At 56.2% G+C, this 27,042-nt stretch overlaps 11 protein-coding genes across 11 annotated transcripts; 5 read left to right on the top strand and 6 right to left on the bottom strand.

The window, feature by feature from the left end:
* The first annotated feature begins 35 nt into the window (after positions 1–35).
* Positions 36–3,069, top strand: K452DRAFT_317233 (uncharacterized protein). Its single transcript, XM_033544041.1, has 4 exons — positions 36–279; positions 336–370; positions 428–554; positions 613–3,069. The coding sequence occupies exons 1-4, from the start codon at positions 270–272 to the stop codon at positions 2,595–2,597; spliced, it is 2,157 nt and encodes a 718-aa protein (XP_033399504.1). The 5' UTR covers positions 36–269; the 3' UTR covers positions 2,598–3,069.
* Positions 3,070–3,467: 398 nt separating this feature from the next.
* K452DRAFT_193807 (uncharacterized protein) lies at positions 3,468–4,857 on the top strand (the record flags this gene model as incomplete). The annotated part of the gene is made up of 3 exons (XM_033535897.1): positions 3,468–3,521; positions 3,782–3,844; positions 4,786–4,857. Coding segments are annotated over 3 exons (189 nt in total), but the record flags the coding sequence as incomplete, so codon positions are not given.
* A 547-nt stretch (positions 4,858–5,404) lies between these two features.
* Positions 5,405–6,369, bottom strand: K452DRAFT_162441 (uncharacterized protein). Its single transcript, XM_033535685.1, has one exon. The coding sequence runs from the start codon at positions 6,183–6,185 to the stop codon at positions 5,610–5,612; it is 576 nt and encodes a 191-aa protein (XP_033399506.1). The 5' UTR covers positions 6,186–6,369; the 3' UTR covers positions 5,405–5,609.
* Positions 6,256–7,327, bottom strand: K452DRAFT_296773 (uncharacterized protein; the record flags this gene model as incomplete). The annotated part of the gene is made up of 3 exons (XM_033541949.1): positions 6,256–6,612; positions 6,693–6,896; positions 7,046–7,327. The coding sequence occupies 3 exons, from the start codon at positions 7,325–7,327 to the stop codon at positions 6,256–6,258; spliced, it is 843 nt and encodes a 280-aa protein (XP_033399507.1).
* A 344-nt stretch (positions 7,328–7,671) lies between these two features.
* K452DRAFT_285837 (uncharacterized protein) lies at positions 7,672–9,946 on the top strand. The gene is made up of 5 exons (XM_033540173.1): positions 7,672–7,757; positions 7,819–8,035; positions 8,095–8,850; positions 8,910–9,490; positions 9,561–9,946. Exons 1-5 carry the CDS (start codon positions 7,712–7,714, stop codon positions 9,623–9,625), a joined length of 1,665 nt encoding a protein of 554 aa, XP_033399508.1. The 5' UTR covers positions 7,672–7,711; the 3' UTR covers positions 9,626–9,946.
* A 701-nt stretch (positions 9,947–10,647) lies between these two features.
* Positions 10,648–14,381, top strand: K452DRAFT_357410 (uncharacterized protein). The gene is made up of 2 exons (XM_033546115.1): positions 10,648–10,781; positions 10,836–14,381. The coding sequence occupies exons 1-2, from the start codon at positions 10,706–10,708 to the stop codon at positions 14,204–14,206; spliced, it is 3,447 nt and encodes a 1,148-aa protein (XP_033399509.1). The 5' UTR covers positions 10,648–10,705; the 3' UTR covers positions 14,207–14,381.
* A 552-nt stretch (positions 14,382–14,933) lies between these two features.
* On the bottom strand, positions 14,934–15,981 carry K452DRAFT_357411 (uncharacterized protein; the record flags this gene model as incomplete). Its single annotated transcript, XM_033546116.1, has 2 exons — positions 14,934–15,125; positions 15,182–15,981. The coding sequence occupies 2 exons, from the start codon at positions 15,979–15,981 to the stop codon at positions 14,954–14,956; spliced, it is 972 nt and encodes a 323-aa protein (XP_033399510.1). The 3' UTR covers positions 14,934–14,953.
* A 1,226-nt stretch (positions 15,982–17,207) lies between these two features.
* K452DRAFT_285838 (uncharacterized protein) lies at positions 17,208–17,800 on the bottom strand. Its single transcript, XM_033540174.1, has one exon. The coding sequence runs from the start codon at positions 17,722–17,724 to the stop codon at positions 17,440–17,442; it is 285 nt and encodes a 94-aa protein (XP_033399511.1). The 5' UTR covers positions 17,725–17,800; the 3' UTR covers positions 17,208–17,439.
* A 278-nt stretch (positions 17,801–18,078) lies between these two features.
* On the top strand, positions 18,079–18,914 carry K452DRAFT_317238 (uncharacterized protein). The gene is made up of 3 exons (XM_033544042.1): positions 18,079–18,240; positions 18,302–18,379; positions 18,439–18,914. Exons 1-3 carry the CDS (start codon positions 18,163–18,165, stop codon positions 18,520–18,522), a joined length of 240 nt encoding a protein of 79 aa, XP_033399512.1. The 5' UTR covers positions 18,079–18,162; the 3' UTR covers positions 18,523–18,914.
* A 713-nt stretch (positions 18,915–19,627) lies between these two features.
* On the bottom strand, positions 19,628–20,221 carry K452DRAFT_205328 (uncharacterized protein; the record flags this gene model as incomplete). The annotated part of the gene is made up of 1 exon (XM_033536097.1): positions 19,628–20,221. A coding segment is annotated over one exon (594 nt), but the record flags the coding sequence as incomplete, so codon positions are not given.
* Positions 20,222–21,854: 1,633 nt separating this feature from the next.
* K452DRAFT_317240 (uncharacterized protein) lies at positions 21,855–26,887 on the bottom strand. The gene is made up of 5 exons (XM_033544043.1): positions 26,656–26,887; positions 26,243–26,502; positions 25,903–26,191; positions 25,679–25,840; positions 21,855–25,617 (listed from the first exon to the last, which is right to left on the bottom strand). Exons 2-5 carry the CDS (start codon positions 26,486–26,488, stop codon positions 22,208–22,210), a joined length of 4,107 nt encoding a protein of 1,368 aa, XP_033399514.1. The 5' UTR covers positions 26,489–26,502; positions 26,656–26,887; the 3' UTR covers positions 21,855–22,207.
* Positions 26,888–27,042: the final 155 nt, after the last annotated feature.

The following is a 27,042-nucleotide window of genomic DNA, read 5'->3' on the forward strand; positions in this document are numbered from 1 at the left end:
TAGCGTGCCGCGTAAGTGGCCAGGGCGGGCAGGAACAACCATAATCTTCACCCTTATCACCGCTCTCCACACTCGTCTCTCCACTCTCCACTGCTACTCTCCCTGTGCGCTTGTTGCTTGCAACCTTGTAATAATCCCCTCGAGTCGCTCGCTGTCTCACCTTGCGCCTGGTGCCATGTCCATTCGCTCCACCTAATCCTCACCATTCCCCGCCTCTCGTTCTTTCGTATAGTACCTACGCCATTCCCGCAACGCGCAACCTGCTGCAAATGGGCAAATGTACGTCCTCCCGTCCGCCCGACATGCTTCAACTGCCTCTAACCACCTGCTCGCAGACAGATATGGCGTTATCCTCGATGCTGGGTCATCGGTGAGCCTTGCGCATTGCGACAGCTGAGGCTGCGTCGACTGACACCACCTCGTACAGGGGACCCGTGTGTACACCTATCGCTGGCTTAACCCCGCGAGAGCCCGCGCAGATGCCGACGAGGAAGACTTGCATTCTCTCCCCAAGTTGAAGACGAAGAAGGACTGGACGCACAAGATTCACCCAGGTATGTGGTATTCTCGCCTTGCGGACACATTGCATGCTAACGCCCCGGCGTACGTTAGGTGTGTCGACCTTTGGCAAGACCCCCGAACGCGTCGGTCCGGACCACCTTCAACAGCTGCTCGATCATGCGCTCGACGTCGTGCCCCCGGAGGAGGTTGAGAATACGCCTATATTCCTTCTCGCGACAGCCGGTATGCGACTGCTTCCCGCAAACGAACGAAGTGCGCTTCTCGATCAGATATGCACGTACGCGAGGCAAAACACGAAGTTTCAGTTGCCCGACTGCGATTTACATATTCAGGTTATTCCAGGAGAGACTGAGGGCTTGTACGGATGGATTGCTGCAAATTACCTGCTTGGCGCCTTTGATAAAGCAGACGAGCACCAACATGGAAAAGGCCACCACACGTATGGATTTCTGGACATGGGCGGAGCTTCGGCACAGATCGCATTTGCGCCGAATGCGACGGAGGCTGAGAGGCATGCCAATGACTTGAAGCTGCTGCGCCTGAGGACGATAGGTGGCTCGCAGCTGGAGTACAAAGTTTTTACGACCACCTGGCTGGGGTTTGGTGTCAACGAGGCCAGGAGAAGATACGTGGAGGCATTGCTGGAGGCCTCGCCCGATGTGAAAGAACTACCGGACCCTTGCTTGCCCCACGGCCTTGAAGTCACGACACAAGGAAAGCCAATCGAGGACGGGTCGGACGAGAGCAAGGATCTTGTGCCACACTTGGCTGGTACTGGCAAGTTCACGGAATGCCTGAGCAGGACCTTTCCGCTCCTCGATAAGGATGCGCCCTGCCTCGACGCGCCTTGCTTGCTCAACGGGATGCACGTGCCGGCGATTGACTTTGACGTCAACCACTTTGTTGGGGTTTCAGAATACTGGCACACCACGCATGAGATATTCGAAATGGGCCACAAGGACAAAGCGTACGATTTCAAAACGTATCAAGAAAGAGTTAGCAACTTTTGCAGTCAACCTTGGGACAAGATTGTCGAAGGTGTCAACAACAAGGCATGGGGAAAGAAGGTGGATGAGGCCAAGGCGTTTGAGGTTTGCTTCAAAGCATCTTGGATCATCAACGTTCTGCACGACGGCATCGGCGTCCCAAGAAAAGGCCTTGAAGACATGAAGAGCGGACACAATGGTACCAAGGCAGTGCTGGACAATGCCAAGGAAAAAGGCTATCTCGACCCCTTCCAGGCCATCAACAAGATCGACGATACCGAAGTTAGCTGGACCCTTGGCCGGATGGTACTGTATGCTTCCTCTCAGGTCAACTCGGAGCCCGAAGCACTTGCCGTCGGTTTTGGCAGCAACCAACCCGGCATACCATCCGACTTCCAGTATGCAGGCGGCAAGTACACGGCTCTGCCCGACGATCTGGACGACGACGACTGGCATGACGTTTTGTTCACTGATTCGCCGCGCCGTATTCCTGGATTCCTCCTATTCTTCCTTATCATCTTGGTGGCAATGTACTTCCTCTGTGGCCGCGATCGGCGCTCCTCCATCTCACGCAAGACCCGCCACTTCTTCCACATTGGCTCTCCCGCAACGAAGAAGCGCCCCAGTGGTGGTGCCGGTCTTGGACTAGGCGGCAAGCTTTTCGGCGGCAACACCAGCCCAACCTACGAGCGTGTACTTGAAGGAGGAGATTTTGAGCTTCAAGAGTCCGCGGGTGATGCTGACCCGTATCACTCGGATTCGAGCGACAACAGCAACTCCAAAGTCGGTCGCACGTCCGGCTGGGCAACGCCACAGCTCAAGCCCCACAACGGTATCAGCCTCGATCTTGGTCCTGGCTATTTTGACAATGCTGCCGGGCAAGGAGTCGGACTGGGCCTGGGACCGTCTTTTGCGGGCCGCGGAGCAATGATCAGCAATCCCATGGACCGGGGTGGACTGATGGCCAGGAATGAGTCGCGAGAGCGGCTGAGCGCCATGGTGGGGATACCGCGCGCTAGGAGCCGGAACGGCAGCCCCACGAGGGGAAAGAGTCCGCTCATGACTCCGTTCAAGGAGTCTGTTGACTGATGCAGTAATTGGATGGACGAGTAATGTGGTATTGACGCTAACGCAAGGAGGATTCTCTCTTTGTTTCTTTTCTATAGGCGCACTCAAGGAAAGGGTTTGGATGCGATTCGCTCCGCTTTCGTTGGGGCTGCGAGGCGTTACGTCTGGGCTCGAGGGTGCTTTGTTGTTGCAAGCAATGGCATTATCGATAAAAAGCATGGGCGCTGCTGCTAACCACTGCTGCGATGGGAGGAGCTTCTTCCTTCTGTCTCGCTTGTGGTGTTGTTTGCTGCTCCCTTTCTCTTTCCGCTATTTTCGCTTCTTTGCTTGACTATCGCTGGCACCTGCTTTGGGGGCTCGGCGTCGAGCTGCTTTCTTTATAGATGTAGGAATTTTTTATTAGTTGCTGAGAGTAGGCAGGCAGGCAGGCACATACGCGCGTGGAGAGGCGTGGCTGCCTACCTAGGTATTTAATGACAAGCTATGTGTACTGAAATGATTTGAGTGGAAGTTTGGTGTTTGCATGAAGTGAGAATTTACATCAACTCGGCCGCGCTACCTACCTACCTAGGCACCTACCCGGAACCCAACGCCGGCAACCGTCGTCGCCAAGCCAAGCCGCGGGAGCGCTGCCCGTACACACGCCGGTAAACAACCATTCCACCACCTCCAGCTACCTACCACCACCCAGCGCGAGCTCCCACCTCATCCGCATACGCTCACGGGTCGCACACACACACACAAACACACAAGCACACACGAACCTACATACACGCACACGCGCGCGCGCACCGAACTTCAAGCCGAATTGAACGACAAGAGCGAGCATACACACATACATACGCGCACGCACGCACGCACGCACACTCCGCAGCAATGGCAGCGCACCGCGAGTTGTCGTATTTTGACCAGCAGCGCGAGCTGCTGCTGGGGGATATAGGCCAGGTGAGTCTGCGGGTGTGGGCTTGCTTTGCGCGCGCGGGCTAGGGTGAAGAGCGTGGTTGTGAGGGATAGGGTGCTGTAGGGGTTGTCCTCTGGGCGCTCTCTGAGGATGGTTTGGATTGGAGTGGGCTTAGGATTGGGCTGGGGCTTTTGTTTGCGCCCTCGTTCTGCGCCCTCGTTCTGCGGCCCCGCGCCCGCCGGTCCCTGGGGCAGAGTTATGTGGAAGATACAAGAGCAAGAAGCTAACGTACGCGCGCGCATAGAGTCTCGAAAACGTCCTCCAGAATATCAACAAGCTGAACCGTAGCCTCGAGGGCGTTATTGCGGTAAGCCCGTTTCCTTCCATACTCCTTCTCCGCCCGCACCGCCATCAGCATCGCCATCCCACAAGACAGCAAGCACCGCCACCATCACCATAGCCATCACCCGAGTCAAACCCCCCTCTTGCCTCCTCCACACAAACACGCACACATGACACACAAATGATGAGCACCACGGACCACTGCCCCCCAAAAAAAAAGTTGTGGAGAAGCGCGCGCACGCCCACTTGGCTCCCCCAGCACGCAGCACCTGCCAGGCATCAGCAAAGGCCACCACAGAAGGCCAAAGCAGAGCCGAAGGGTGAGGCGAGCGAAAACGCAAACGAGGCTGTGCGCGCAGTGCGTGCGGCGTGCGCTCGCTGTGCCCCCCCACCCCCTCCGTCTAGACAGACGGCTTGTCCCCACAGCAGGCGCGCATCACGCCGCCGCATCCGTCACCGCCCCCACGCCTGCGCCTAACCCGCCCCACGCACACCGGTTCCCGCCCGGCTTGGCTGGCGCCAGGTCAGGCTGCGGGCCGGGACGCCAGGCGCGCAAGCGCGTGCCTTGCTGCCTATAGTACCTTGGTAGCTAGGGGGAGGAGGGGGCAGGTGAGCAGGCTGGCTGGCAAGCAAGCAAGCAAGCAAGCGCTCGGCAGACAAGGCAGGCAGGCAGGCTCCAGCCGCGCCGTCGTCGTCGTCGTCGTCGTCGGCGACGCCGATGGCGGAACAGCCGGATCTCAGCCTCACTCGCTCGCTCGCGCGCTCTCTCCTTCCCGCTCTCCCCACCCCACTCCACCCCCCACACGCACGCCCCACCAGCACCAGCACCAGCACCAGCACCGCACCCCTGTCCACAAGGCCAGCCATGCAAAACCAAGGCAACGCAACGCAAGGCCAAAATAAGGCCAATCCCAAAACAAAAAAACAAGGCGCGCAAGCAAGGCTGACTTGTCCGCGTCCAAACAGGTCGGCAACGAGTTCGGCTCCGTCGAGGCGCTGTGGTCGCAGTTCGAGGGCGTCATGGCGCGCGACGCTGCTGCTGGAGGCGCCGCTGCTGCGGCCGGAGGCGCGAAACAGCGGGATGATGAGGGAGAGGGCGAGGGCGAGGGCGAGGGCGAGATGACTGTGGCGGGGGAGGAGGGGGGGGATGGTGCTGGTGTTGCGGAGGGTGAGCGCGCTGCGTAGACTTGTTTGTTTGGTTGGGTCTGCGTTTGTGTGAGGGCTGAGTGGGCGGGAGTAAGCAAGCAGGCGGAGTGGAGGGGAGTGTTTGCCTTGTCTTGTCTTGTATGTGACGGGATGGGGAGTGTGCGGGGTGCGTCGAGTGTGGAGTGGTGGTGGTGGTGGCGTCGTAGCATGCATGGCTTTTCTACATATATACATACGGATTCAAATGATACCCAGCGGCAGCCGTTCACTTTTCCGACGCCCACCACATGCGCGGTTTCTGACCTTGATCTTTTGCATAAGTACCTAGGTACGTATGTATATGTGTTTTTCTGTTTCTTTCGCAGCAACGTCCGCGTGGGTAGTTGGTTGGTGAGTTGGTGAGTTGGTGAGTTTGAATTGGCATTTTCTTCAGTCATTCTTCTCCAGCGAAACACGACACGGGGAAATAAGTAAAAGTGAAAAAAAAAAAAAAAATGAAAAAAAAAGGGGGGGGGGCGGGATGGCGGCTGCTATAGCTAGCTATACTACTACTATACGTTGCGCCCGCGCCCTCGGCGACAAGGGAATTACAAAATCGGAAACCGGGTGCCGGGGGGAATGATGGTGGTGGGTTATGAGAGCCGTTAATAAAAGCATGATTGCAGACGCGTCCGTCCATCCATCGTAGTCGCATCACTGAACCCCACTCCACTCCGCTCCGCTCCGCTTCGCTGCGTGCTTCCTCCTCCAAGCCAAGAGAGTAAATCGAGGACGGGGAATGGGCATGGCATGGCATAAGGGGGGATAAAGAAAAAGAGAAGATGACAAACGCCGTGATGTATGCCCTTAATATCGAGAGAGGAAAGAAAAAAAAGAGGAAAAAAGAGAACCCCGTAATTATGCAATGCCCCGCTAGCAAGGAGAAAAAGAGAAGGAAAAAAAGAAAAACAGAAAAATAGAGGAGAAAAATGCTTTCTTCCTCTGGGTGAGAATATGCGTGGGAGGCCTCGAGGGGGGGTTTTGTGAGGCTCGCTCTCGCTCGCTCGCCAAGAAAATTTAGGCCCCTGCGTTCTTCCGTCTCGTCGTTCGTTTCTTGATGCGTCGTCGTCCGTCGTCGTTGTTGGTGTTGTTTGTTGTCGTTTGTTCCCGATGGCACCCCGCCCAGCGTTCGTCATCGGTCGTATAGATCCCATACAGTCGTCTTTGCTGGCGGCGCGCATTTGTCGCGAGAGAGAGAAAGAGAGAGAGAGGTGTAGTCGTCGGGGTGGAGGGGGGAGGAGCTCGGCAGATTTACAGAATCTTACACCTGCTCTTCCTGGGGCGCTTGCCGCCAAAAGCCGGGGGGCCAGAGACGGAAGAGCGGTTGCCGGCGCCGCCGCCGGTGGTGGCGGGTTTCCACTCGTCGCCGACAGCCATGATGACGGCCGAGTCGAAGATGTCGTCGACGCCGTCCATCTCCTTGCTGCTGCACTCCATGTAGGCGGCGCCCATTTTGTCGGCGACGGAGCGGCCCTGGTCCGGCGTTACGGGCGTCAGGCCCTGCGTCTTCAGCAGGTCAATGCACGTCTTCTTGTGGCGCAGGTCCGACTTCAGGCCCAGCAGGATGATGGGCGTCGTCGGGCAGAAGTGCAACACCTCGGGGTACCACTGCGAAAAGCGCGCGCGTGTCAGCGTCTGTGCGCGCGTCTGTGCGGGCCCATCGAGAGTCTCCCTCTTATCTTGCTTACCTTGTCCATGACGTTTTCGAGCGAGTTGGGACAGTCGATGGCGAAGCACACGAAGAGCAGGTCCGTTTCGGGGTACGATAGTGGTCGCAGCCGGTCGTACTCTTCCTGGCCCGCCGTGTCCCACAACGCCAGCTCGACCATCTTGCCGGTCGGCGGGTGCGGCGTGTGCGTAATGTAGTTTTCGAATACGGTGGGCACATATTTCTGTAGCGACGTGTCAGGCGACGCGCACTTTTTTTTTTCTTGTTTTTGGATTTTTCTCCTCTCTCTTGCTCTTTTGCTTTTGCCCTTCTTTTTTTTTTTTTTTTTTTTAAAAAAAAAAAAAAAAAGAAAAGAAAAAAATTGCGACTCACCTCGGGGAAGTAGCCTTGGCTGTAGCTAATTAAAAGGCATGTCTTTCCGCAGCCGCCATCGCCGACAACGACGAGCTTCTTGGAGTAGGCGGGCGGCTCGGTGATGTTGGTGCCGGCGCTCATCTGGGTGCGGTGGGAGAACTGGGAGCTGACGGTGCCGTTGCTATGGCGCTCTTGGTGTCTGCGCGAGTTGGAGGCCGAGTAGTACGAGGGAGATTTGCCAGAGGATTCTTTGCGGCGCAGATAGTCGTAGTTTTGAGAGGAGGCGGCCGGAGCAGCCATGGCAGGGTGGTGATGCGGTGTAAAGTAGGTGGGCGCGATGGATCGGAGACGTTGACGTGTTTCTTAGCGTGGCTAGGCGGCTCGGGTATCAATATAGACGGTCGAAAAGGGAGCGCGTCTTGACGAACATGCGGCGGGCGATCGGGACAATATGTACCATGGGCACGGGGGACGCGCGCGTTGGCCCTGGTAGCCCCAATCAATCACGATCGTTGACCGGGCGACTCGGAGCAGCTGCAGACCAGGGCGCGTCCGTCATCACGCTTCAGCTTCAGCCACACTCGCGTTTCCAAGGCGGTACAGCCCGCAAGCAGCCCCACTCGCATCACCGCCAGTCTGAGTCGCTGTCATCCTCCCCTTCTCCCCCAAATAATCTCCCCCACGATGGCTGAGCAGCGCTTTGATGCTGGCGTGCGCAACCACGACCACTGTGCGTGCGCTTCTTTCTTTTTCAACTACTCTCTTGCTGCTGCCGGCTAATACGCCCCCAGACCAGAGCAAGCTGCCGCCATGGCGCTACAAGCTGAGAAACTTCCTCATCCCCATTGTGCGCTGGGAGACGCCCTACCTGGCCTACATGCAGCATGCCCTGCGCTCTCCCGCCCTCGACTCGTACTTCGCCTTTACCGCTAACCTCGGCACCCACACCTTCTTCATGATCATGCTGCCCATCCTCTTCTGGTGCGGCTACACCAACCTGGGCAAAGCGTAGGTTGCTTCTTCTCGCCGCGACTCAACTCGCGAGCCGCCGCTGACGACGGTTCAAGAATGGTCCATGTCCTGGCCTCTGGCGTCTTCTGGAGCGGCTTCGTCAAGGACATGCTGTGCCTTCCGCGCCCGCTGTCCCCGCCGCTCCAGCGCATCACCATGTCCGGCTCCGCCGCGCTCGAGTACGGCTTCCCGTCGACCCACTCGACCAACGCCGTGTCCGTCGCCATCTATGCCATCTGGCTGCTGCGTGCCACCGACGAGGCCCACGTGCTCCTCCAAACCCTCTTTTACTGCTATACCGTGTCCATTATCTTTGGCCGCCTGTACTGTGGCATGCACGGCTTCTTCGATGTCGTTATCGGTACCATCATCGGTGCTCTGCTGGCAGCCATTGAACTGGCCTTTGGCAATGCCTTTGACCACTGGGTCTGCAGTGAGAGCTGGACCAATCCGCTCATTGTCACGCTTGTAATTCTTGTCCTGGTCCGCATCCACCCTGAGCCCGCCGACGATTGTCCGTGTTTTGATGACAGTGTTGCCTTTGCCGGTGTCGTTATCGGCTGCGAGATTGGTGTCTGGCACTATGCCAAAAGCTCGTACGCCTTGGATGACCCCATTCCCGGGACCGTTCCCTTTGACCTTTACAAAATAGGCTGGCTTAAAGCGACCTTGCGTATCTTCCTCGGCGTACTGATCATTTTTGCATGGCGAGGTCTAATGAAGCCAATATTGCTCAAGCTTCTCCCGCCCGTCTTCCGTGTTCTAGAGCGTCTGCGCATGAGCCTCCCTCGAAAGTTCTTCCTCGCGGCGTCGTAAGTCTGATTCCATAACCGCTTAGGGGTATCAATAACACTAATATTGCCGGTTCCAGTCAATACTCCACTATTCCTAGGCTCCGCGATGATGACCACGTCATCCCCTCCGCATCCGAAATCCCCTCGATGCTCACGAACCTCTCGCACCCCCGCAAGCGCGCCGTCTCCGTCGGCCCGCAGAGCATGGCCGATGCCTACGAGACCCTTGCGTACCGCCACAAGCGGCGACGCGAAAGCTCAAACACGCCCGGCGCCGAGCGGCCTAAGAGTCCTCTCAGGAGGAGCGAAAAGGAGCCCAGCCCTGGAGGTTACTTTACCGTTCAGCCGGAGGCCAACTCGACGTCGAGCAGCAATCTGGGCACGCCTGCCGGCGTCAACCTCCTGCCGACGCCGATGAGCAGCCGTGTGCACTCGTACGAGCAGATGATGGGCAGTGGCACTGCGATGGCACGTCCGCCCACGCCGCCGTCGAGCGATCGGGGCGGGAATGGCGAGCAGGTGTTGCTGGAATGGGAGGAAAAGACAGAGGTGGGTGACAAAGAGGAGGAAAAGGAGGACCGGGAGATCTTTTTAAAGCTGGAGAGGCCGAGAGTAAGATATGATGTGGAAGTGGTGACGAAACTGATTGTTTATTCGGGTAAGTTCCATATCGGCCGCGGGCCATCAGTGTGCGAGAAGATTAAGTCCATTTGCTCATACGTACACAGGTATCGCTTGGTGGGCGGTCGAAGGTAATCCCATTCTGTTCGAGCTCTGTGGCTTGAGCATATAGCAAGAGGCGTTACTGTACCAGGGCGTGGGGGGGGCAAAGGCGCAAGGTGTAGATGATTTTTTGCATAGGGGAAAAGTTCCGCCCGTTGAGGCGACAGTACTTAATTGCGCAAGGACATAGTTTCGAGGGGGACGACGATAGACTTAGGACCACGGCCATTGAAAAAAACGTTTCAGCCATGTTTACGAATGTAGCGGGTGGGTAGATGGCTTGGAAGCTTGCTGAACACCACGACCACCGGTGGCCAGCCGGAAAGAGATATGATACGGACCAATCGACGTTATTACAAGCTGCACAGGGATGCGATGGCGTAGTTGGTGGCTGGGCTCCTTCGTCTCTCAGGCAACTTTCATCTCTTTCCTTTTGCGCTAATTGCTGACTGCAGGGCTTGGCCTGGCGAGCCATGCAGGTCCGGATTGGCATCACGACCACCACGACCAGTGCCAGTGCCGTGGCGTCCTTCAACACTAGGCAGGCCGAACCAGGCAAATTCGCCTTTACATATACGCCCTACTCTACCTACCCTACCCTACTACCTAACTATATACCCACGCCTCTAAGCTAGCGTAAAAGACCGCATAACCAGCACCGCGCTTGCGCACAACAGCGCACAGCCACCATGCAACAACGGCGAGCGCACAGGATGCAGGATACGAGGCGGGCGCGTCCAAGTTTTCCGCCTTCCTTTTCCGGACAGAGCTGATACAGGGGCGTTAGCTTAGTAACGGTCTTGTGTAAAACCTGCACAAGTAGGCCTTGATTAGGGCATAGAGCCCCCGTTTTTAGGCTCTCTAGGCTTAGAAAGGGCACAAAGAGACGCTGACGCACGGTAAAGCAGAGGCGCGTTGCTGAGGCTGCGTACAGTACCCTGCATCTGGCTATTCCTAAACAGGAAGGCGCGAAACTTGAACGAGCCGGGCTTCCGCTGCTGCAGGCACGGTGGTACCTGGTGGCCTTGTGCGATGGGCGGGGCTTGGCGGCGCGTAGCGGAGTATATAAACGGGTGCGTGGGTGGCGTGCGGGCGGGGAGGGTGCATTTGCGCTTGTGTTTGCGTTTGCGGTTGTGTATCTGGAAACGATATGCGGCTTTTTGAGAGAAATGGTTTCTGGGTTTGGGCGGGCTGCGTGGTGGGAGTTGTGAGAGCGAGGTCGGATGGTGCGTTTTGGTACGGGGTTTAAGGTTGAGAGGTGATGTGCTGACGGGTTGTAGGTTTTTCGAATGGGACTCTCCCGAGCAGCTCGAATGGCTTCGTCACTTCTTCTCGGCTGCCTCAGAACGCGTCCACTACTGCTACGGACGGCTCTAGCTGGGCATCGGTGCTCAGCTGCTATGAGACTTGGACGTCCTACTTGGACGCTTCGTACTCTTATGAACATAACAAGGATCTATGGAAGACTTCGTACCAAGTAACAACCGGAATCACGACAACTACCTCAACGGAGACTATTACACTGAATTTTACCGGCCCTTACATCACTCTTTGCGATGGTATTCCCCGCGGTGGTAAGAGAGAGACTGTTTATTCGACACACTCTGGAACTAGTAGCTTCAGCCGTACACGGACATCCACTGTTCAGCCAACCTACACCAAGGACCCACCCTCTTGCAGCTTCAGGCGTGAAGACTGCTCTAGCCTCGATGATGTAAACGAATCCTGGTTATCTACGGCTACAAAAATTGCTGCGAATCACATGCCGCCTATGTGTTCTTCGTTGACGTACACCAGCTGCCAACCATGCTCGCTCTACGGCGCCGACCTGGTGCAGTTGTATTACTGGCCCGTGACGGGAGACGCACAAACGCTGTGTCCCAACGGCACGACGGCGCACAAAGCCAACGCGATGATCACGGCGCAGCCGCGAGCGCGAGCAGCCGAGCCCGTGACAACGACAATCGGCAGCCTGACGTTCGTCTCGCCGTCCGTGTACCTCTACTTCACCGGGCTCAACGCGCTCGGCCTCAGCGGCGAGCACTGCGGCACCGTCGCGCCAAACCGCACCGCGCTGCTCGCACTCCCCCCCTCAGACCTCTCGACCCAGCACGGCTACAAAGGCGCCGCCGGCCCCACCTCCTTCAACCTCGACAACCTGGCCTACACGACCGTCGGCGACTTCGCCTACCCCCTCGTCCCCTCCAGCGCGTACTGGTACCCCAACTCGTGCTGCGGCGACTCGCCCCAGGGCACCGACTGCCCCTTTGCCGTCTCCACCTGCGCCTCCAGCACCATCTACGACAACTACCGCCCCAAAATCGCGTTTCCCTCGCAGATCACCGACATCGAGCCCTCGTGGGCCACCTGCACCCCGTTCTGGGACTTTGAGGGCTCGATTGACCCGCCTATTGCTCTCAAGCCTGCTAATGGTCTCTTCGGCACTACGACTAGGGGCAAGCAGGGCCAGGCGGTTGAGACGACGCCCGCTTCGCCGAGCTCGCCCCTCGACCCCCCGTTTGCTTCGAAGACGGCGGCGCCCGCCGTCCCTGTGTCTGACCCTTTGACGCGGACGGGGATGGCGACGGCGACGGCGCTGCCTCCTCCGTCTGCCACTTCTGACCCCCCAATCGCAGATCCTACTACAGCTGCACCTGGTTCTGATGCCGAGGATCCGGGGGAGGGTCAGCCCGCCGTGCCGCAGACGACGGAGGCGGCGACGGCAACGGCAACGGCGACGGCGGCGCCTGCTGATCCGGGGACTGGGGCTTTTCAGCTCGATCCGACTGGTGGCGCTTCGTCCCCTGATGCCGCTGTGGGAGAACACACACAGCCCGCCACAGCACCCAGCAGCGCAGAAGACAGCGCCGGAACCGCTCCCCAAGCCGCTGATCCCCCAAACACAGCCAAAGACGAAGACCCCGCTGCCGTCATCGGCGACGCTCGCACAGGCATAGCACCTACAGCCACAGCCGTAGAGCAGCTTCCCGGCGCCGCTCCCGCCACAGACAAAGACACAAACACAGACAGCGCGACCACCGCCCTCCCCCTCCCCACCAACAACCCCGCTCCCGCTCCCAACCCCCCCTCCGCCACCGCAATCACCACAATCGCAATCGCAGGCCAAGGCCAAAGCCAAGCCCGCACCTTCACCCTCGCCCCCGCAGGCGCAGGCATCATAGTATCGGGCTCCACGCGCGCGTACTCCGCGCTCGACGCCCCGCCCGCTCCCGCGCCAGCAGTGTCAGTGCCAGTGTCCGCCGCGCACGCCGCCACTGCCATAGTTGCTGCTCCCGCTCCCGACCCCGCCGACGCCAAGGCCAATGCCAACGCCAACGCTCCCGCCGCCGATGGCGCCGGCGCCCCAGCCGCCCTCATCCTCCCACCCGCCGCGACGCTAAGCCCCGGCGGCGCAGCGGCCACAGTCGCTGGGCGGATCGTCAGTCTGCGCGAGGAGGGCGTTGTGCTCGATGGGGCGGTGGTGCCGTTCTCGGCCGTAGCATCCGCGGCAGACGCGCCCATGGCTAAGGCAGACGCTACTGCGGATGCTTCAGCTGACGCTGCGGCTGTACCAGGCGTGCCGGCGGCGGAAGCGGGTGCAGGCAGCGCAGTCGTCCTCACGCTGGACGCGTCGCACACGCTGACGGCGCACGCGGGCGCGCCGCTCACGCTTGCTGCTGGCGCACAGCCTGCGACGCTGGTTGGCGGGCAGGCTGGTGGTCTTGGTGCTGCGGGCGTGGTGGTCAATGGGGTGACGCGCGCGTTTGCTGGCTCTGGCACTGCTGCCGGTGGTGGTGCTGCTGCTGGTACTGCTGCTCCTGCTGTTGCTCCTGCTGTTGCTCCTGCTGCTGGCACGGCGCCAGCGCCTGAAGGCGTAGTCCTCACGCTCGATGGGCTGGGCGTCGTCACCGTGACTAAACCTACAGACGCGGACGCAGACGCGACGGCAGCGGCAGCGTCAGCGTCTGCAGCGGCGTCCGTGGTGCTGACCGCGCCGGGCGGGACGAGGATCACGGCGTTTGAACGCGTGGCTGGCGGGTCGGCTGGTGCAACTGGTGGTGCTGGTGCAGCTGTGCTTGCGGATGGGCGCGCGCTCGTGGTGGGCGGGGAGGCTATGACGCTTGCAGGGGCGGGGGCTGGTGCTGGTGCTGGAGATAGGGATGGTAATGGGGATAGAGATGGAGAGGTCGCTGTTGCTGTCAGTGCGGTTGAGGGCGGGGTCGTGGTGCTGGAGGGCGGGAGGGTGGTGGAGACGGGGCTGTTTGCTGCTGCTGTTGGTACTGGCGGCAGTGGTACTGCTGCTGCTTCTGTTGCTGCTGGGAGTAGTGCGGCCGCTGGCGTGGACGCGGCTAAGGCGACGAGTGATGGTGATGTGAGTGTGGCTGTAGCGGCTGCGGCGACAACGGCGACAACAACGGGGTCGGTGGCTTTGTCGCGGACGGCAGGGACGGCAGAGGCGGACGACGAGGGGAGGAGCACGACGGGTGCGCTGGGCTCGGCCTCGGCATCGGCATCGGCAACAACATCGACTTCCGCAAAATCGTCTGAGGGTTCGGCGAAGGAGTCGACGCAGACGGGCGCGGCGGGGGTGGGGAGGCGGAGGGAAGGGACGGGGTTGGTGTTGATGTTGGTGTTGGTGGTGCTGGTGTAATGTGTAGCTTTGTTTAGCGCATGGATGGGTCATGGATGGGATGGGAGGGAGTGTATAATAGTTACTGCATTGTTAACTCGCATGCTGGCTTCCGTGGGTGTGGTGTGTGGTGGTGGATGCTCACTGTGTAGATATTACCTAATACGATACCTATGAACGTATTAATAATGACCGGGAGAATCACATTAGCGGCTAAAGTCAATACATAAGAGAGTCTTAAGTACCTAAGATTCAACGTGTTTTCTAGAAATCGGATATACAGGACAAAACCCAACACGAAGATAATCTAGCCAATGCATAATTGTGAAGAACAGAGGGGATTGGCCGTATAGATATATATATATATATATAAGGCCACGAGAGTATTCTACAGAAATACGAGGATGAGAAAGTGTGAGGGCTTGGGACAAATTGTATACTTTGCAGTGTCAGTGATTAGAGAAGTTAGGAAAGAGTTAACTTGATAGTCAATCCCAAGTAGCTCAGTAGCATTGGAGTGAAGCACTTTTTATGTTTGTAGGTAAGAAGTTTTAGATTAGTGTGCAGCAATTTGTCTGTCGAAGCCATAAATCAAAACTTTTCCAGTCAGAATAACCGTTCGGTCTCCTACTGCGTGTCCAATCTGCCTAGACCAATGCCTATCCAGCTTCCACTCCAGACCTTTGAGAGCTAACGGAGCACCGACTTGCCATGCAATTATGTTTCTCGGGCTGAGGGCTTCGAAAATTCGCACAATTCAGAGATCAATCAGATACCTTCCTCTCGGAGAATCTCAATGAGATCGGTGGCCTTCTCCGACTTTCCTGTAGCCACCCACTTCTCATATCCACGGCCAATGGCACTGTAGACATCGATTAGTTCACCTAACGAAGCCTCCCTATCCTGGGGTGAATTAAAAAGGATATCCTCGAAGATTTCCCTGAAATGAAAGTGTTAGCCTTGCCACAATATTGAAGGTCGCAAGTACAGCTATACCAGAATTTTATATCTCTGTGACTGTCCGATTTCAAAACCCATTTTCCAGTGTTTTTGTCGGGACGGTCAATCCTGGTCCGCCAATCCCACGTGAAGACGATCCTGTCAATGTGTTCCGCTTGGATCCTCTTTTCCAAGCGCTGCAACTGCCAAGTGCGGCGAGGCCCGTATGCTAAGAACCTCTCAATATCGACATCTTTGGGTTTGGTTGTTAAGTCTGCCGAACGTTTGATCACGATTGACAAGATCAGAACTCTTAATTCCGGAAACCGCTTCATAATCACCTGCTCAGCTGTCAGAATTGTATCAAGGGGCGACCAGCGATATCCAGGCGAGGAACCAAAACGTGACACAACGGTGGAGTGAAACTCAAAAATACGGATTCGTGGCCGTTGGTGCGGTGTGAAGTGTGGTATGACCGGATCTGCGAACTCGGCCGCATACCAACGTCCCTTGCGAACCTTTATTTTAATGTTGCCCGCCATCCGAGATATTCTTGAGACTGAATCACTGTACTCTTCTGCCGTCTGCCTATTGACCAGTAGCAAGACACGAGGAGGTCCATAACTCAATGCCCACGTAGTCTTGGGGTGGTATATTGGCTTGTCAAAATATTTTGGAGTGAACCAAAGAACAGTCTCCTCCCAACAAACTCGAATGAGTTGCTCATAGATGTTGTCGCGCAATTCTCTGGGGATACTGAGGAACTTAGATGACTGATCCATTGGGGCATCTTGATCTATGTCTGTCCCGCTCAGAGATGAGCCGGGTTCCATGGCTTCCTTCATAGAGTGAGACATCTTTGAGAGTGTGTTGATCAGACGCGACCATCAAGGGATAGGTGTAGAGACCGGTGACCAGGTGTACTTGGCTCAGGACGGGAGACTTCACTTCCAAGTTGGCACTTGAAAGCCGTCACTCTGTAAAGGCTGCCGGGGACCGTTGTTTCCAGTCCAGCGAAGTGAACTTGGGTCTGAGTTCGTTGATGAGTGAGGATGTAGATGTACTGTATCGGTCCTGGGCAGCACCAAGGCAGAGCAGCCAAGGTTGCCCGGGAAGCAACGGTAGGGGAACAAGAATCGGGCCTCCGACTGAGGTGGTGGAGAAATCGTTGGGTTGTGGAAGAAAGGGTGGAAGAAAGGAAGATGGAGTGGGGGAAGGATGAAATAGGCACCTACTGACAGCCACGTGACGACCTTTGTGGGAGGAAGGCGCGCACAAGAGCTCTTTCTTTCCCTTCACAGCTAGGAAAACCCCGCACTTTGAAGTACATAGTGAAAACATTAGTATATAAGGCCCAGATGCAATTCATTTTGCAAGCCGAACAGCCGTTGGACGTATCTCCTCCCGTTCTTACTAGTTTACCGGTTTACTGGTCTACTGGTTTGAGCTGATAGAGCGGCGCACTCTTGAGCGGGGTACACCTCAACTGCCTGTTCGGTGCTTTTTGCAAGTTCGATTGTTCGATTCCTGGTTAGGCCAATACTTTTTTGTCCATTTTTCTTAAGCTTAATATCTTCCGGCCCTTAACATATAGTGAAGGGATGTACCTGATGGATGTTAGTAGCTTGTATGATGTGTTGCGTGTGTGTACGTGAAAGCGAGGGTGAGGTCGAATTAATTGTTGGGGGCAGTGTCGGCCTGATTGTTGGAACTGTTGTCGTTGGTTCTTGTGGGATAGTTGCAGGCATACTGCAAGTATAACAACATTTACTTCAAAAGAGTATCTCGGAATTATGTAATAGGCTCTTGGATATTGTTTATTGTTTTTGTTCTTCCCTGGAGCGAGCCCATGCGAGCATCAAGTGAAGTCGCGTTGACAGTGTCGAGCCAATTCCGACTGGTGCCCTCTACCCGTGATTTCTGGCAGCCTGGTTACTCTCTTTCTATTATATTATGGGAAAAGACGTTTTCCTAACGCAACAAGATACTTAAACAAGAAAGGCAAACACCCACCTGGAAGGTATCAGGTTTGAACACCACCACGACCATAACACGCAAGCATCACAATATAGAAAATATAGTAGTTCGTGAATTATAGATTCAAGTAGCCTCCGCAGCTTAAGCGCGGGCTTTTAATGTCGTGACGTACATAAAAAATCGTAACAAGTCCCAACCAGCAGGCCTGTCAAAGGACTTTCCAATCCCTAACAGCCTGACATTCCTCTTCATCAAGCACGGGAAGGCACCAGCGCCGTACCCTGTGACAGCTTCATGTCACATGCTCGATCCGGTATTTCCCAGTACGGTCGAAGTCCTTATTTGGGGTTCATGCGCTTGCTCTCAACAGACGCAGGGAGCTGGTCGCCAGTGCCAGAGACGACGCCGCCAGTAGCGCCGTGGTCCAAGCCAAGTGCGGTCGCGTTATCAGCGGCGGAGTGGACGTCGGCCGCGCCGAGCGGGTTGTGCGACGAGTTCTCGGAGGTCTGGTCGGCGCGCGCAACCGAAGGGATGGTGTTCATCTTGCCAGCGTCGCCGGGGACGGTGGTGCCCTTGACGGCCATGTCGGAGAGGTTACCGCCGGTGTGAGCGTCGGAAGACATGTTGTTTGAGGTGGGTGTTTGGAAAGTTGAAATAGTGGAGGTTTAGGAGTTGTTGGTTGTTGTGAAGATGAGGAATCTGAGGTTGAATCGATGCGGACTTGCCATTTTTATGTACTTCCCTCGTCTCTAAGATTCCTCGAGAAAGATCTATCTGATGTCACCTCTTACATCGCCGTTGGAGGTCGTTACGTCATCATGGCATTTTATTATGGCGTTTTATATTGCGGTGCAAGGGTGATGCAATTCTGCCGCCAGGTGTTCAGGGTTGATCGATGCCGCGTTGCTCACCGCCCTGGACCGCGACAAACCGCAGCAGCACGCGCGAGGCGGAAACAACATTCGCTATCAGGGATAAGGACAGCCTGTACCCTTGATCCCAAACCGAATTGCTGCAGCGAAGATCCAGCAACTTAACTCGCGCCACTAGAATCTCACGAAATGCCTCCCCAGGAAGTCGACAAGCGCCAAGCCGCGCGCGAAGTCATCGACATCCTCCACGAGATCGCTACGCTTCTGGTACCTTCCCTTCCCTGGCTCTCGCGCGCAAGAAATCCTGCCTGACGTCCTCTTCTTCTAGAACACCAACCTCAACCGGACCCAGCTGTCCTTCTGCGTGTCTTTGATCGAAAACGGTGTCAATCCCGAGGCTCTAGCCGTGCGTGACCCGCATTTCTTACCCCATCTAACGCTCTAGGCTGATGAGATGGCGAGCAGAACGTCATCAGAGATCTCCGCGACCAGTACCCAGAACCCCTCGAATCTACCCTCTCTGATGACCAGATTGAGGGCCAGCCCTGAGGACTGTCCTCATTATCGCATCCGTGCTTCTTACGCCATGACGTCGCTCAGAACTGTTGTTTTGATAGTAGACGCTTGATATGACATCCTCATCCGGGCAGTCCCTGCTTATGCCTCCTTCTCACGACTTTACGATGCACGGGCATCGCCGACTCAGATGTCAATCGGACTTATGAAAAGAATGCAATGTACTCTTTCTTGCAGGCCGAAAGCAATCCCGAAAAGAGAGGCCCATCTTCATCACACGGGTCCATCAGCCATGGAAAAGGACATGGGCTTCTGTTAATGCATGGCTAAATGAAGACCCTTGAAAGAAGGGTCCGGTACTGTAGCTAGTTTGCTCTAGCTAGTGTACTATACCTCTGGAACATGAAGGCGGTCCTGTATGCCAGCATGTCAGCTATTCTGCAACGGCCTGCCGACATGCAGAAAAGGACATTCTGGCTTGAATTTAGAGTTACTAGATACCCAAGAAATCCAGTCACAGTTCCCTTCCACGGCAGCACGTCAATTAGAACGAACAGCTTGCTTTTCGCTCATGAAGTGCATACAATTATCACAATCATAGTAAGTTATCTCCATTTTGATCGCCGTGTCACAAAAAATCAAGAAATATAAAATCAGTCAACAGTAAGGAGAAAGGAAGAGACCATCCACAAACAGTAATTCCATGACTTTTGAAATATCGTGTTAACTCAAAGGGTAACATCGCTGAACTAAAAGAAAAACAAGAAACAACATGACTTTCCCCTGACATGAAGTCATGGGTATACTTCGAAATCCCAGTATCTTCCCTATCACTCGAGCGTATTACTGTGGAGAGACCGTAATAGCTGCTTGCGTGCTTATGTGTTGAAAGATTTGACTCAACGTTGTGGGCGTTAAGATACTGCAGAGAAGGTGTGTGCGTTACGATGCGTATCAAAGGTGTCGACTCGTAGAGCATCGAGCCGCTGAACGCTTTCGGTTGGCGATATGTATATCGCCGAGCGAAACCGGATAACCTGTGGGCTGCGTCCAAAACGGACTCTCGATTGAGGCCAGAGATCGGAAATCAGTCGAATCAAAACCTACTACCAAGTAGCAATTGTGCCGTGGAGCCATTTTACCACCAGCCGCAAATTTCGAGCATCTCGTCCACAACTCTCTTCACGTCTTTAGCCCGCATCTCGCCTTTAGCCTTCTTCTCCCAAAGACCTTTGACGTGAACCTCCAGAATTTTCTTCAGCGTGACAGCGACCTCCCTCCCGCCAAGGCAGCTCACTATCTCGACTTTCCCATTCTCATATTTCTCACTGAGATCAATACTGTACGTGGTGTAGCTGTATTTTGCCCGAGAGAACTTGCGCTCGAGCTCTAGATCATGGATATGCGGACGAGCCCTTGATTTATAAAATAGGGGACCACGGAGGCTGAGATGCAGAAAACGGAGGGCCTGTACGCTGTAGCGGTCCAGTGATTTAATCCATTTGACAAAGCCGTCATAGAACATCTTGTACTCCGTTTTGATTAACCATGTGTTGGAGCTGTAATAGATTTCCGAGGCCTCGGCACGGATCTGGCGACAGATGCCGGACAGAGGATGGTGTTTGCGCCCATTGAAAACAGACGTACAGTAAACGAGTGGTTGGTCCATTTTGAGGTACGGGATCTCTAGGTAGATCATATGGCGAATCTCGTAGGGGATGGTGAGAAGAGTGGGACCTTGATGGATCGAAACAGGGGTCTTTGAGATCGAGGTTGCCTTCCCGGTGTTTTGTGCGGACTCCTCCGTACAGGATGTGACTCTTGCTCTATTTAAGAGATATCCAAGTCTCTGCACAGGTTCCTTGAGCGCGGAGGCCCCTAGGGGGCTAGCTGTATTCGCAACTGGGGACCGCGAAATTGACTCATTGTTTGAGCGCCTGCCCGCTGTTACAGGTGCGGCTTGGCTGCACTTTATACCGTTTGTCGATACAAAGGCACCTCGGCCGTATTCCAGAAACGTCGGCGTTTCGCTGCAGACAGGCTCTTGAAATGAAGCTCTTGCATAACCAGTAAAGGAAGATTGGCCCACATCACTTGGATCTCGAAAAAGAAGAGAGCTTCCCTGCGTTGCGTGGGGATGCGGAAAAGGGGTATGAAACGCTGGCATGGGTTGGCCATGATTGTTGTGGGCACCTGCACGAACCTGGCTTTGGGGGATAGTCCAGGCACCGGATGTAGGTGGTGTAGTATGGTCAGGCTGGACCGAAGAGTTGGTTCGCAAAACATGTGAGTCCTGCTTATTGCCAGCAGTTTTGACCGGGACAGTACTGTAGACTTCTGGTTAACAAATCACAGATCTGGAGGCAAACAATCACTTTTAAGATCTCACTCAGGATGCGTCATCTCAAACCGCGTTGTGGAGTCGGTGACGAGAGTAGAAGGCGCACGTGATAGCTGAGGGGGTTGTTTGAAATCGGCAGTTTCGGTAATGGCGTTGCTGTGAGCTTTGGTTAGGTAAGGTCCACGGGACAGAACGATGTTGAGCACCTCACCCAGAGTTCGTTGACTGCATATCTTGTGCGAGCCTCAACGAGTAGAGGCGTGAGGCGATAGACTTTACATAGCTACGATAAGGCGCATGGGTAGCTGCAACCTTTTTTTGCTTATTGGTAGTGTTCTTGTCTTGTTTGTCCCTAGGCGGCTTGTTATGTGACGTGTTGGGTTTGCTGTGAGCCATGTTGAAGCCAGTGACGCCTTTATCTGACTAGTGTCACGAGACAATGGACATCAGATGCGAAAAGCCGTGTGGAGGATTTAATGCGCCCGTCAGAAAGGGAATGCTGGGAGTTTGGGCTGTAAGAGCAGCGATGACGCGCCGGTGGTGGTGAGAGGTGGGTTATTGTAGGAAGGTTATTGGAGGAACGTTGGAGAGAACCTAATGTAAAGGGCCGCTAAGCGAGAGACAAGCTTTACCTCTATTCCATCTGCTGCGTTAGGGTTGTGAGTAATTTATGTCGCAGTCATCCACGGTTGGAGTGCGACTAGTTGGTTGGTTGCTCGACGGATTCGGCCACCTTAATGCGGACCTGAGTCTAGCGGGAGCGCCCGTAAGCCGCTATCCGATTTGCTTTGTACATGCCCCTCCGGTATGTCTACCACGAGGATTTTGAGGTCAGCATATGCAGATGCGAGTGGAGTGAGGCTAGACGTGGTCTTGCGGGCGCTTTCCACCCCCGACAGCCTTGACGTGGCGCGCTCTAGCTAAACTCGCCGATCTATCTCCTCAACGCCAACAATAGGGTCGTTTTGGATGGTTGTTAGTAAAAGAGCTGATTATCATTTGCACAGAAATGGAGAGGTCATTTGAGATGGTGAACGGCATTAAAGCCATTATGATTCATGAAGAGCAAAATACATTCCAGAACAGGCATAAAGCCTTCGCTGATCTCATGCAAAGCAAGTGTAGGTGCGCACCGAGGCGCAAAGTCAATAGACCGAAGGGGGCAACGAGTGTGCTCCGGCCCCTAATGTAAGAACCCGGTTCCTGTAAACCCCGACATGCTCTCATCCAGGACGTGCTACATGATATCTTCAAAGAACGGGACGTGTCGCCTGGCCTTCACCTGGAAAATCAGTAAACACGGATGAGAGCCAACGGAAAGTGACCAAAGCAGAGATATTCCCGAGACCGAGATCGCCAATTAAACCTCAAACAAATCTAGTGAACCGCCCCAGAGGTACGCCTGTTCCACGGATTGTTGGTCCTGTTGGTGTTGCCCCAAGCGCCGCTCGGCGAGGACCTCGACGACGCAGCTGCAGACTGCGTCTGCGCAGGCGAACCCGAAGCCTTGCGCGAGCGAGGCTGTGTGCTGCCTGTACCATTCTCGCGTGGAGCAGAATTCCTCTTCTTGTTGTAACCAGAAGACTTGCGACTGGCGTTGCGACGCCTAGCCATGACCTTCGTCTTGAGGACGTTCGATGACGGCATACGAATGTTGATGATGAAGCCCTGCGCATTCTGCTCACAGTCGGCCAAAGTAATGAACATTGGATCGATACTGAAGACATCAGGCGTCTTGTAGAAGCGAGAGCCGGGACGCGAAGTCGGGCCGGGGACAGGAGAAAGACCAGCGTTGTGGTGAGCTTTCTTCGGTAAACAAACAGTAGGGCTTGAGAAAGCTTCGGGCGTGCTCATGAACTCGTCCTCGACGGTCGGCTTGGAGGCGGGGCTGCTATCATAACCAACGATGAAGGTGACGGCAGGTGCCTTGCCAGTGTTCTGCTTAGAAGGCAAGGAGACTGAAGGACTGGCGCGATGCGCGATATGGTCGAGAGGTTCTTTGCTCTCAGGTGCAACAGCCAGTGCCGTAGAGACGGGCTTAGGTGGGGAAGGCATGGTCGGGCGTCCGAGCAGACCGTTGATTCTTTCTTGCCAGCCCGGCTGGGCAACTATCGGTTGAGATCCGAACCGTGGAAAGCCTGGTCTCGCGGGCATCTGTACTGATGGCGGCTGCGACGACACTGGTGGAAGCTTGACAGTAATCTTCTGGGGCAGCTTGACGACTGGGCGACGAACGTCTCCGGCGAAGACGGGGTGGCTGGAGGTTTCTGGAGGCGGTGGTGAGTCGATGGCAACAGAAGCCGAAGTGGTCTGTTGCGCGGACGACTCGACAGCATCTTGCGCGCGTGGGAAGAAACGAGAAGAGCGAGCACTCTGAGGGTGTTGCGAGACAGCCGGTGCGCCTGGCGAAGATTGCGCCTTCTCGGATCCGATCGGTGCGAGCGCAGGTGAAGCCTCACTTGTCGTCGGGGCCCGGTAAGGCTCGCTCAAAGGCAGCGAAGTGGAACGCGAAGTCGCGTCTGTGTGCTGACTGGGAATGGCCGAATCCTGAAGAGTCGCGTCGGCCGGCGTGGATGCAGGCTTCTTGAAGTGATGGACGACGGACTCGGTCTTCAGCACGCGACGCGGACCGAGAGAGCCTTCGATGGCAGTCTGTTTGAATGTTTCCTTGAACGCAGGCAAGTTCTTAGGACCAGTGCTGAACCTCTCCTCTCTGATGCGAGCGAGCTGAGCGTCTTGCTCAGCAATCGAGTTGGCGCTCCAGGCGGAGTGATCAAAGGGCTGCGGTTGACGTCTCGATGGACCAGTGGGAGGAGCGATGGGGCCGGGAGGCATTGCGACCGCGCCGGCAGCCATAGTAGACGAGGGTTGTCCGGGCTGACGGGCGTCAGCGGGCGAGGGAAACGGTGGTGGTTGCTGCTCGACGACTGGAGGTTGCGTTGTGGGATGCGAAGGTGAAGTTGAAAGCTTGGACGTGGTGGATGGCGGGGCAATCGGGCCCGGAGCGGCAGGTCCCTGTGGCTGGACAACCGCGAAGGTGCCGTTGCCAATCGCTCTTTCCCGATTCGGATTGGGAGGGCCCCAAACATTCGAGGCAATGGGGCGCGCGCGCACGTTGCTCCACACTGTGTTCTGTTCCGCCTGCACCGACGACTTCCACGCCGACGGCGTAGCAGATGGCAGCGCTTCAGTCTTATCTTGCGACCGAGCCACGCTCTCAGCTGGCGCAGCTGGCGATCTAGCCGGAGACTTTGGCTTATATTCTGGCGACCGCGCTTCGCGACCGGGCCCGGCTGCGCTGAGATGCGGCTCCGAGACGTGCTTGTCTTCATGCACGGCCGGCTTCCTCACCGGATGCGCTTGATGAACTTTCATCATGCCGTACTGAGCAACCTCGCCATCCGCAGTGGGAACAGGCGGCTTGGGTGGTGACTGCACGCTTTTCGGCGGCTCGGCAGTAGTCGTTGGGGGTGGGCTCGTCGTCTTCTCCGTCTTAGGTGGCGGAGGACCCATAGCTTCCAACTTAAGGCGCAACCGCTCTTTCCTGGCTGCCTCCTCCCTCTCCTCTTCTTCTCTACGCTTTTGCTTCTCTGCCTTTGCACGCTCAATCTTTTCGCGCATCGTCTGCTCCTGTATAGCGACAGCATCCTGCATAGTTATGTTCCCAGCTGCTGCATCATGGACGGACTCTGGAGGAACGGGAGAAGCCGCAGATCCAAATGGCGATGCTGGTTGAGCATGAGTGACAACTGGCGACGATCGTTGGGTCCAAGAGCCTTGATTGGATGCTGCAGGAGATAACGTACGCTCCGGAAAAGGCCCTCGCGGTGGATATCCTGCCTTTGAGGGAATTGGTGGTGGCGGCAAATCGGAAATCACTTGTGAGCCACGGCGGTCCATTGGCGGCATGTCATGGCTTCTGTTGAATGACATCCTCCTGCCGCCGCTAACATTGGACGAAGAGCGACGACGGCTCCAAGGGTCATCGACTGGACCAGTACGAGAAGTCTGGAACGCTGCCGAGGGTTCTGCCGGCCCGGCGTGCTGAGAGGGGCGTTGCAACACTGAAGGCTGTCGAATGTTTTCGCTAGGACGGGAGCCACGACGCGAGTCCTTCACCGGCTCGTATCTGCCAGAGTGTGAATTGAACAGTTCTCTCGGACCTCTGTCGTCCCTCCAAGACCTGTTGAAATCGTCCGCCGCGATCTCCTTGGTTGGCGCTGGCGGAAGTGCATCAAAACCATGTGGATCTCTGTGGCCAAAACGGGCTTGTGGGTGCTGTACAGGCGGATTAATTACCACAGGCGAGACCTTTTCAATTGGCGGAAGAGGGGCCCAAGGTGACTTAACGGGCGTCGGTGCAGACGGCTTAGCAACGAGAGTCGGCTTATCGGGCTGTCCTTTCAGCACGAGACCCCCTGGCTTCGCCTGGTTCGCAGCAGCACCAGGCTTCAAAATGGTCTTTGATCCGCTCGTTGAGCTTGGCCTGGGAGCAAGAGACGCAGGCGCGGGAGGTTTCGAGTCTTCAACAGGTTTTTCCTCCTTGGGCGGCTCAGGCTTGGTTTCTTCTGCTGGAGGCGGAGGCTCGTCGGTGCCTTTGACCGTGGACTTCGTACCGTCCATCCATTCCACTGTATCCGGAGCCCAATCCTCCTCATCGTCCTCGATATCAGCCCACTTCGATTCCTTCGAATCTTCGTCTGCCTGCAGTCTAGTTGCCAAATGGATGCCAAACTGCTGTTTGAGCTCCTCGTCGGTGAATTGCTTGGGTGGGGGCGGAGGCACAGCTGCCGGCTTAGTTAGCGATGATGGCCAGGTGTTTGAATTTGAACCTATATAGATACATACGCCTGTTCTTGTTCCAAACCGTGGCCGGATCAGGGGTACTGGCTCCATTGAGTCTTGAGAGACCAGAACGCGGAACCGCGCTTCCTACCCCGCTGCCCGATTTTGCGACCAGGCGAGGTTTCGCAGTAGGCGCTGGAGAAGACGTCGGCGGAGTCGGCGAAGCTATGTCGCATTCAAGTCAGTAACTTCCCAGGTAGGAGTAGATGTAGCTTTCCCGTTGGTACCTTTGTCGCCAGTCTTCGAGGGCGGCGCCACCGCTGTCTTGGCAAGGAAATGCTTCGTGACCGAGACCGATTTAAAGGATGTGGGTTTCTTCGTCTTAGGCCGACTCTCCCCGTCCTTCGCGCGACTGGTGTCTGTATCCGATCCTCCACTCGTATCTGCCGCGGCTTGCGGTACCGTGAGGTCTTCTGAAGCTGACTGATCGCCGGGTGTCCCATTCGTGGTAGACTCCTTGGACTTTGCTGAAGAGCCTTCGCCGTCCTTAGCCTGCTCAGAAGTAATGGCTGCGGGCTACAAAAGGGTCAGATCCTCCACGCCAGCAGATCCCCAAACACGACTTACCTCCGTCTTGGTCTCATCGGTCGGGGGGTTGGAAGGCGGGTTCCTGTCTTGCGGGGCGGTGTCGCCTGAAGCAGTCGAAGGTGTGATCGCGGGAGTATCTGACGAGGACTTGTTGTTGGCAATGGTCGTGTCCGGCGCCGCGCCGGCGGGAGAGTCTTTGGTAGTTGTCGCATTAGCGTCGATGGGCGAGGGATCACCCATCGACTGTGCTTCGTTTACCACATCGTGGGTGATCTGCTCTGCCATAACAATTTGCGGAACTGTGGCGGCAGTGAATGCGTAGTTAGTGAGTGCGTCGTTACAGCTGTGGTCTTTGTCTGACGAGGGCGGGAAGGTGCTGGCCTCGGAGTCCACGGTCGCCGATGGATCGGGACTCCTCGCGCCGGGCGCAAGTGCGATCGGCATATATATACCTAGGTCAAGTCCTGGGAGTCGCCACGGGGAAGGATTCGGCGGAACAGTCGACTGCGGGAGCTTGCGCCGGCTATTGACGAGCTGTAGTTGGAAAAACGACTCGGCCGGTGGGGTGATGCGATGCGCCTGGATACGGGGTAGGGAGAGGCTTCGGGAGAGGAAGCTCTGGGCGCGAGGGAGAGATATGGAGGCGTCGGGGCCTTGCGAAGCTCGGATGTCGTGGGGAGGTGGTGTTGAAGCGTAGGGGTCTCGCATCTGGAGCAGCGTTGCCTCTTGCGGGCCGTCTTGGCGCGATCACGGACTCACGGACTCTGTGTCATCAACCGCGCCGCCAGCCTTACCGGCGATCTGAGCGTCGAGGCTGCCTGTTCGCTTGCCCGCTCGCG

The sequence above is a fragment of the Aplosporella prunicola genome (genome assembly GCF_010093885.1).
Source record: "Aplosporella prunicola CBS 121167 unplaced genomic scaffold K452scaffold_8, whole genome shotgun sequence".
Taxonomy (NCBI): domain Eukaryota; kingdom Fungi; phylum Ascomycota; class Dothideomycetes; order Botryosphaeriales; family Aplosporellaceae; genus Aplosporella; species Aplosporella prunicola.

Bases quoted from the DNA above. Each gene is read 5' to 3' on its own strand.
- K452DRAFT_317233 (XM_033544041.1), top strand. The intron at 371-427 runs GTGAGCCTTGCG...CACCTCGTACAG, and splicing joins TCCTCGATGCTGGGTCATCG to GGGACCCGTGTGTACACCTA. The intron at 555-612 runs GTATGTGGTATT...GGCGTACGTTAG, and splicing joins GACGCACAAGATTCACCCAG to GTGTGTCGACCTTTGGCAAG.
- K452DRAFT_162441 (XM_033535685.1), bottom strand. From the start codon at position 6,185: ATGCGCGCCGCCAGCAAAGACGACTGTATGGGATCTATACGACCGATG.
- K452DRAFT_285837 (XM_033540173.1), top strand. From the start codon at position 7,712: ATGGCTGAGCAGCGCTTTGATGCTGGCGTGCGCAACCACGACCACT. The intron at 7,758-7,818 runs GTGCGTGCGCTT...ATACGCCCCCAG, and splicing joins CGTGCGCAACCACGACCACT to ACCAGAGCAAGCTGCCGCCA. The intron at 8,036-8,094 runs GTAGGTTGCTTC...CGACGGTTCAAG, and splicing joins TACACCAACCTGGGCAAAGC to AATGGTCCATGTCCTGGCCT.
- K452DRAFT_357410 (XM_033546115.1), top strand. From the start codon at position 10,706: ATGCGGCTTTTTGAGAGAAATGGTTTCTGGGTTTGGGCGGGCTGCGTG. The intron at 10,782-10,835 runs GTGCGTTTTGGT...GACGGGTTGTAG, and splicing joins TGTGAGAGCGAGGTCGGATG to GTTTTTCGAATGGGACTCTC.
- K452DRAFT_285838 (XM_033540174.1), bottom strand. From the start codon at position 17,724: ATGTCTTCCGACGCTCACACCGGCGGTAACCTCTCCGACATGGCCGTC.
- K452DRAFT_317238 (XM_033544042.1), top strand. From the start codon at position 18,163: ATGCCTCCCCAGGAAGTCGACAAGCGCCAAGCCGCGCGCGAAGTCATC. The intron at 18,241-18,301 runs GTACCTTCCCTT...CTCTTCTTCTAG, and splicing joins ACGAGATCGCTACGCTTCTG to AACACCAACCTCAACCGGAC. The intron at 18,380-18,438 runs GTGCGTGACCCG...GATGGCGAGCAG, and splicing joins TCAATCCCGAGGCTCTAGCC to AACGTCATCAGAGATCTCCG.
- K452DRAFT_317240 (XM_033544043.1), bottom strand. From the start codon at position 26,488: ATGGCAGAGCAGATCACCCACGATGTGGTAAACGAAGCACAGTCGATG. The intron at 26,192-26,242 runs GTAAGTCGTGTT...ACCCTTTTGTAG, and splicing joins CCGATGAGACCAAGACGGAG to CCCGCAGCCATTACTTCTGA. The intron at 25,841-25,902 runs GTACCAACGGGA...AATGCGACATAG, and splicing joins CTCGAAGACTGGCGACAAAG to CTTCGCCGACTCCGCCGACG.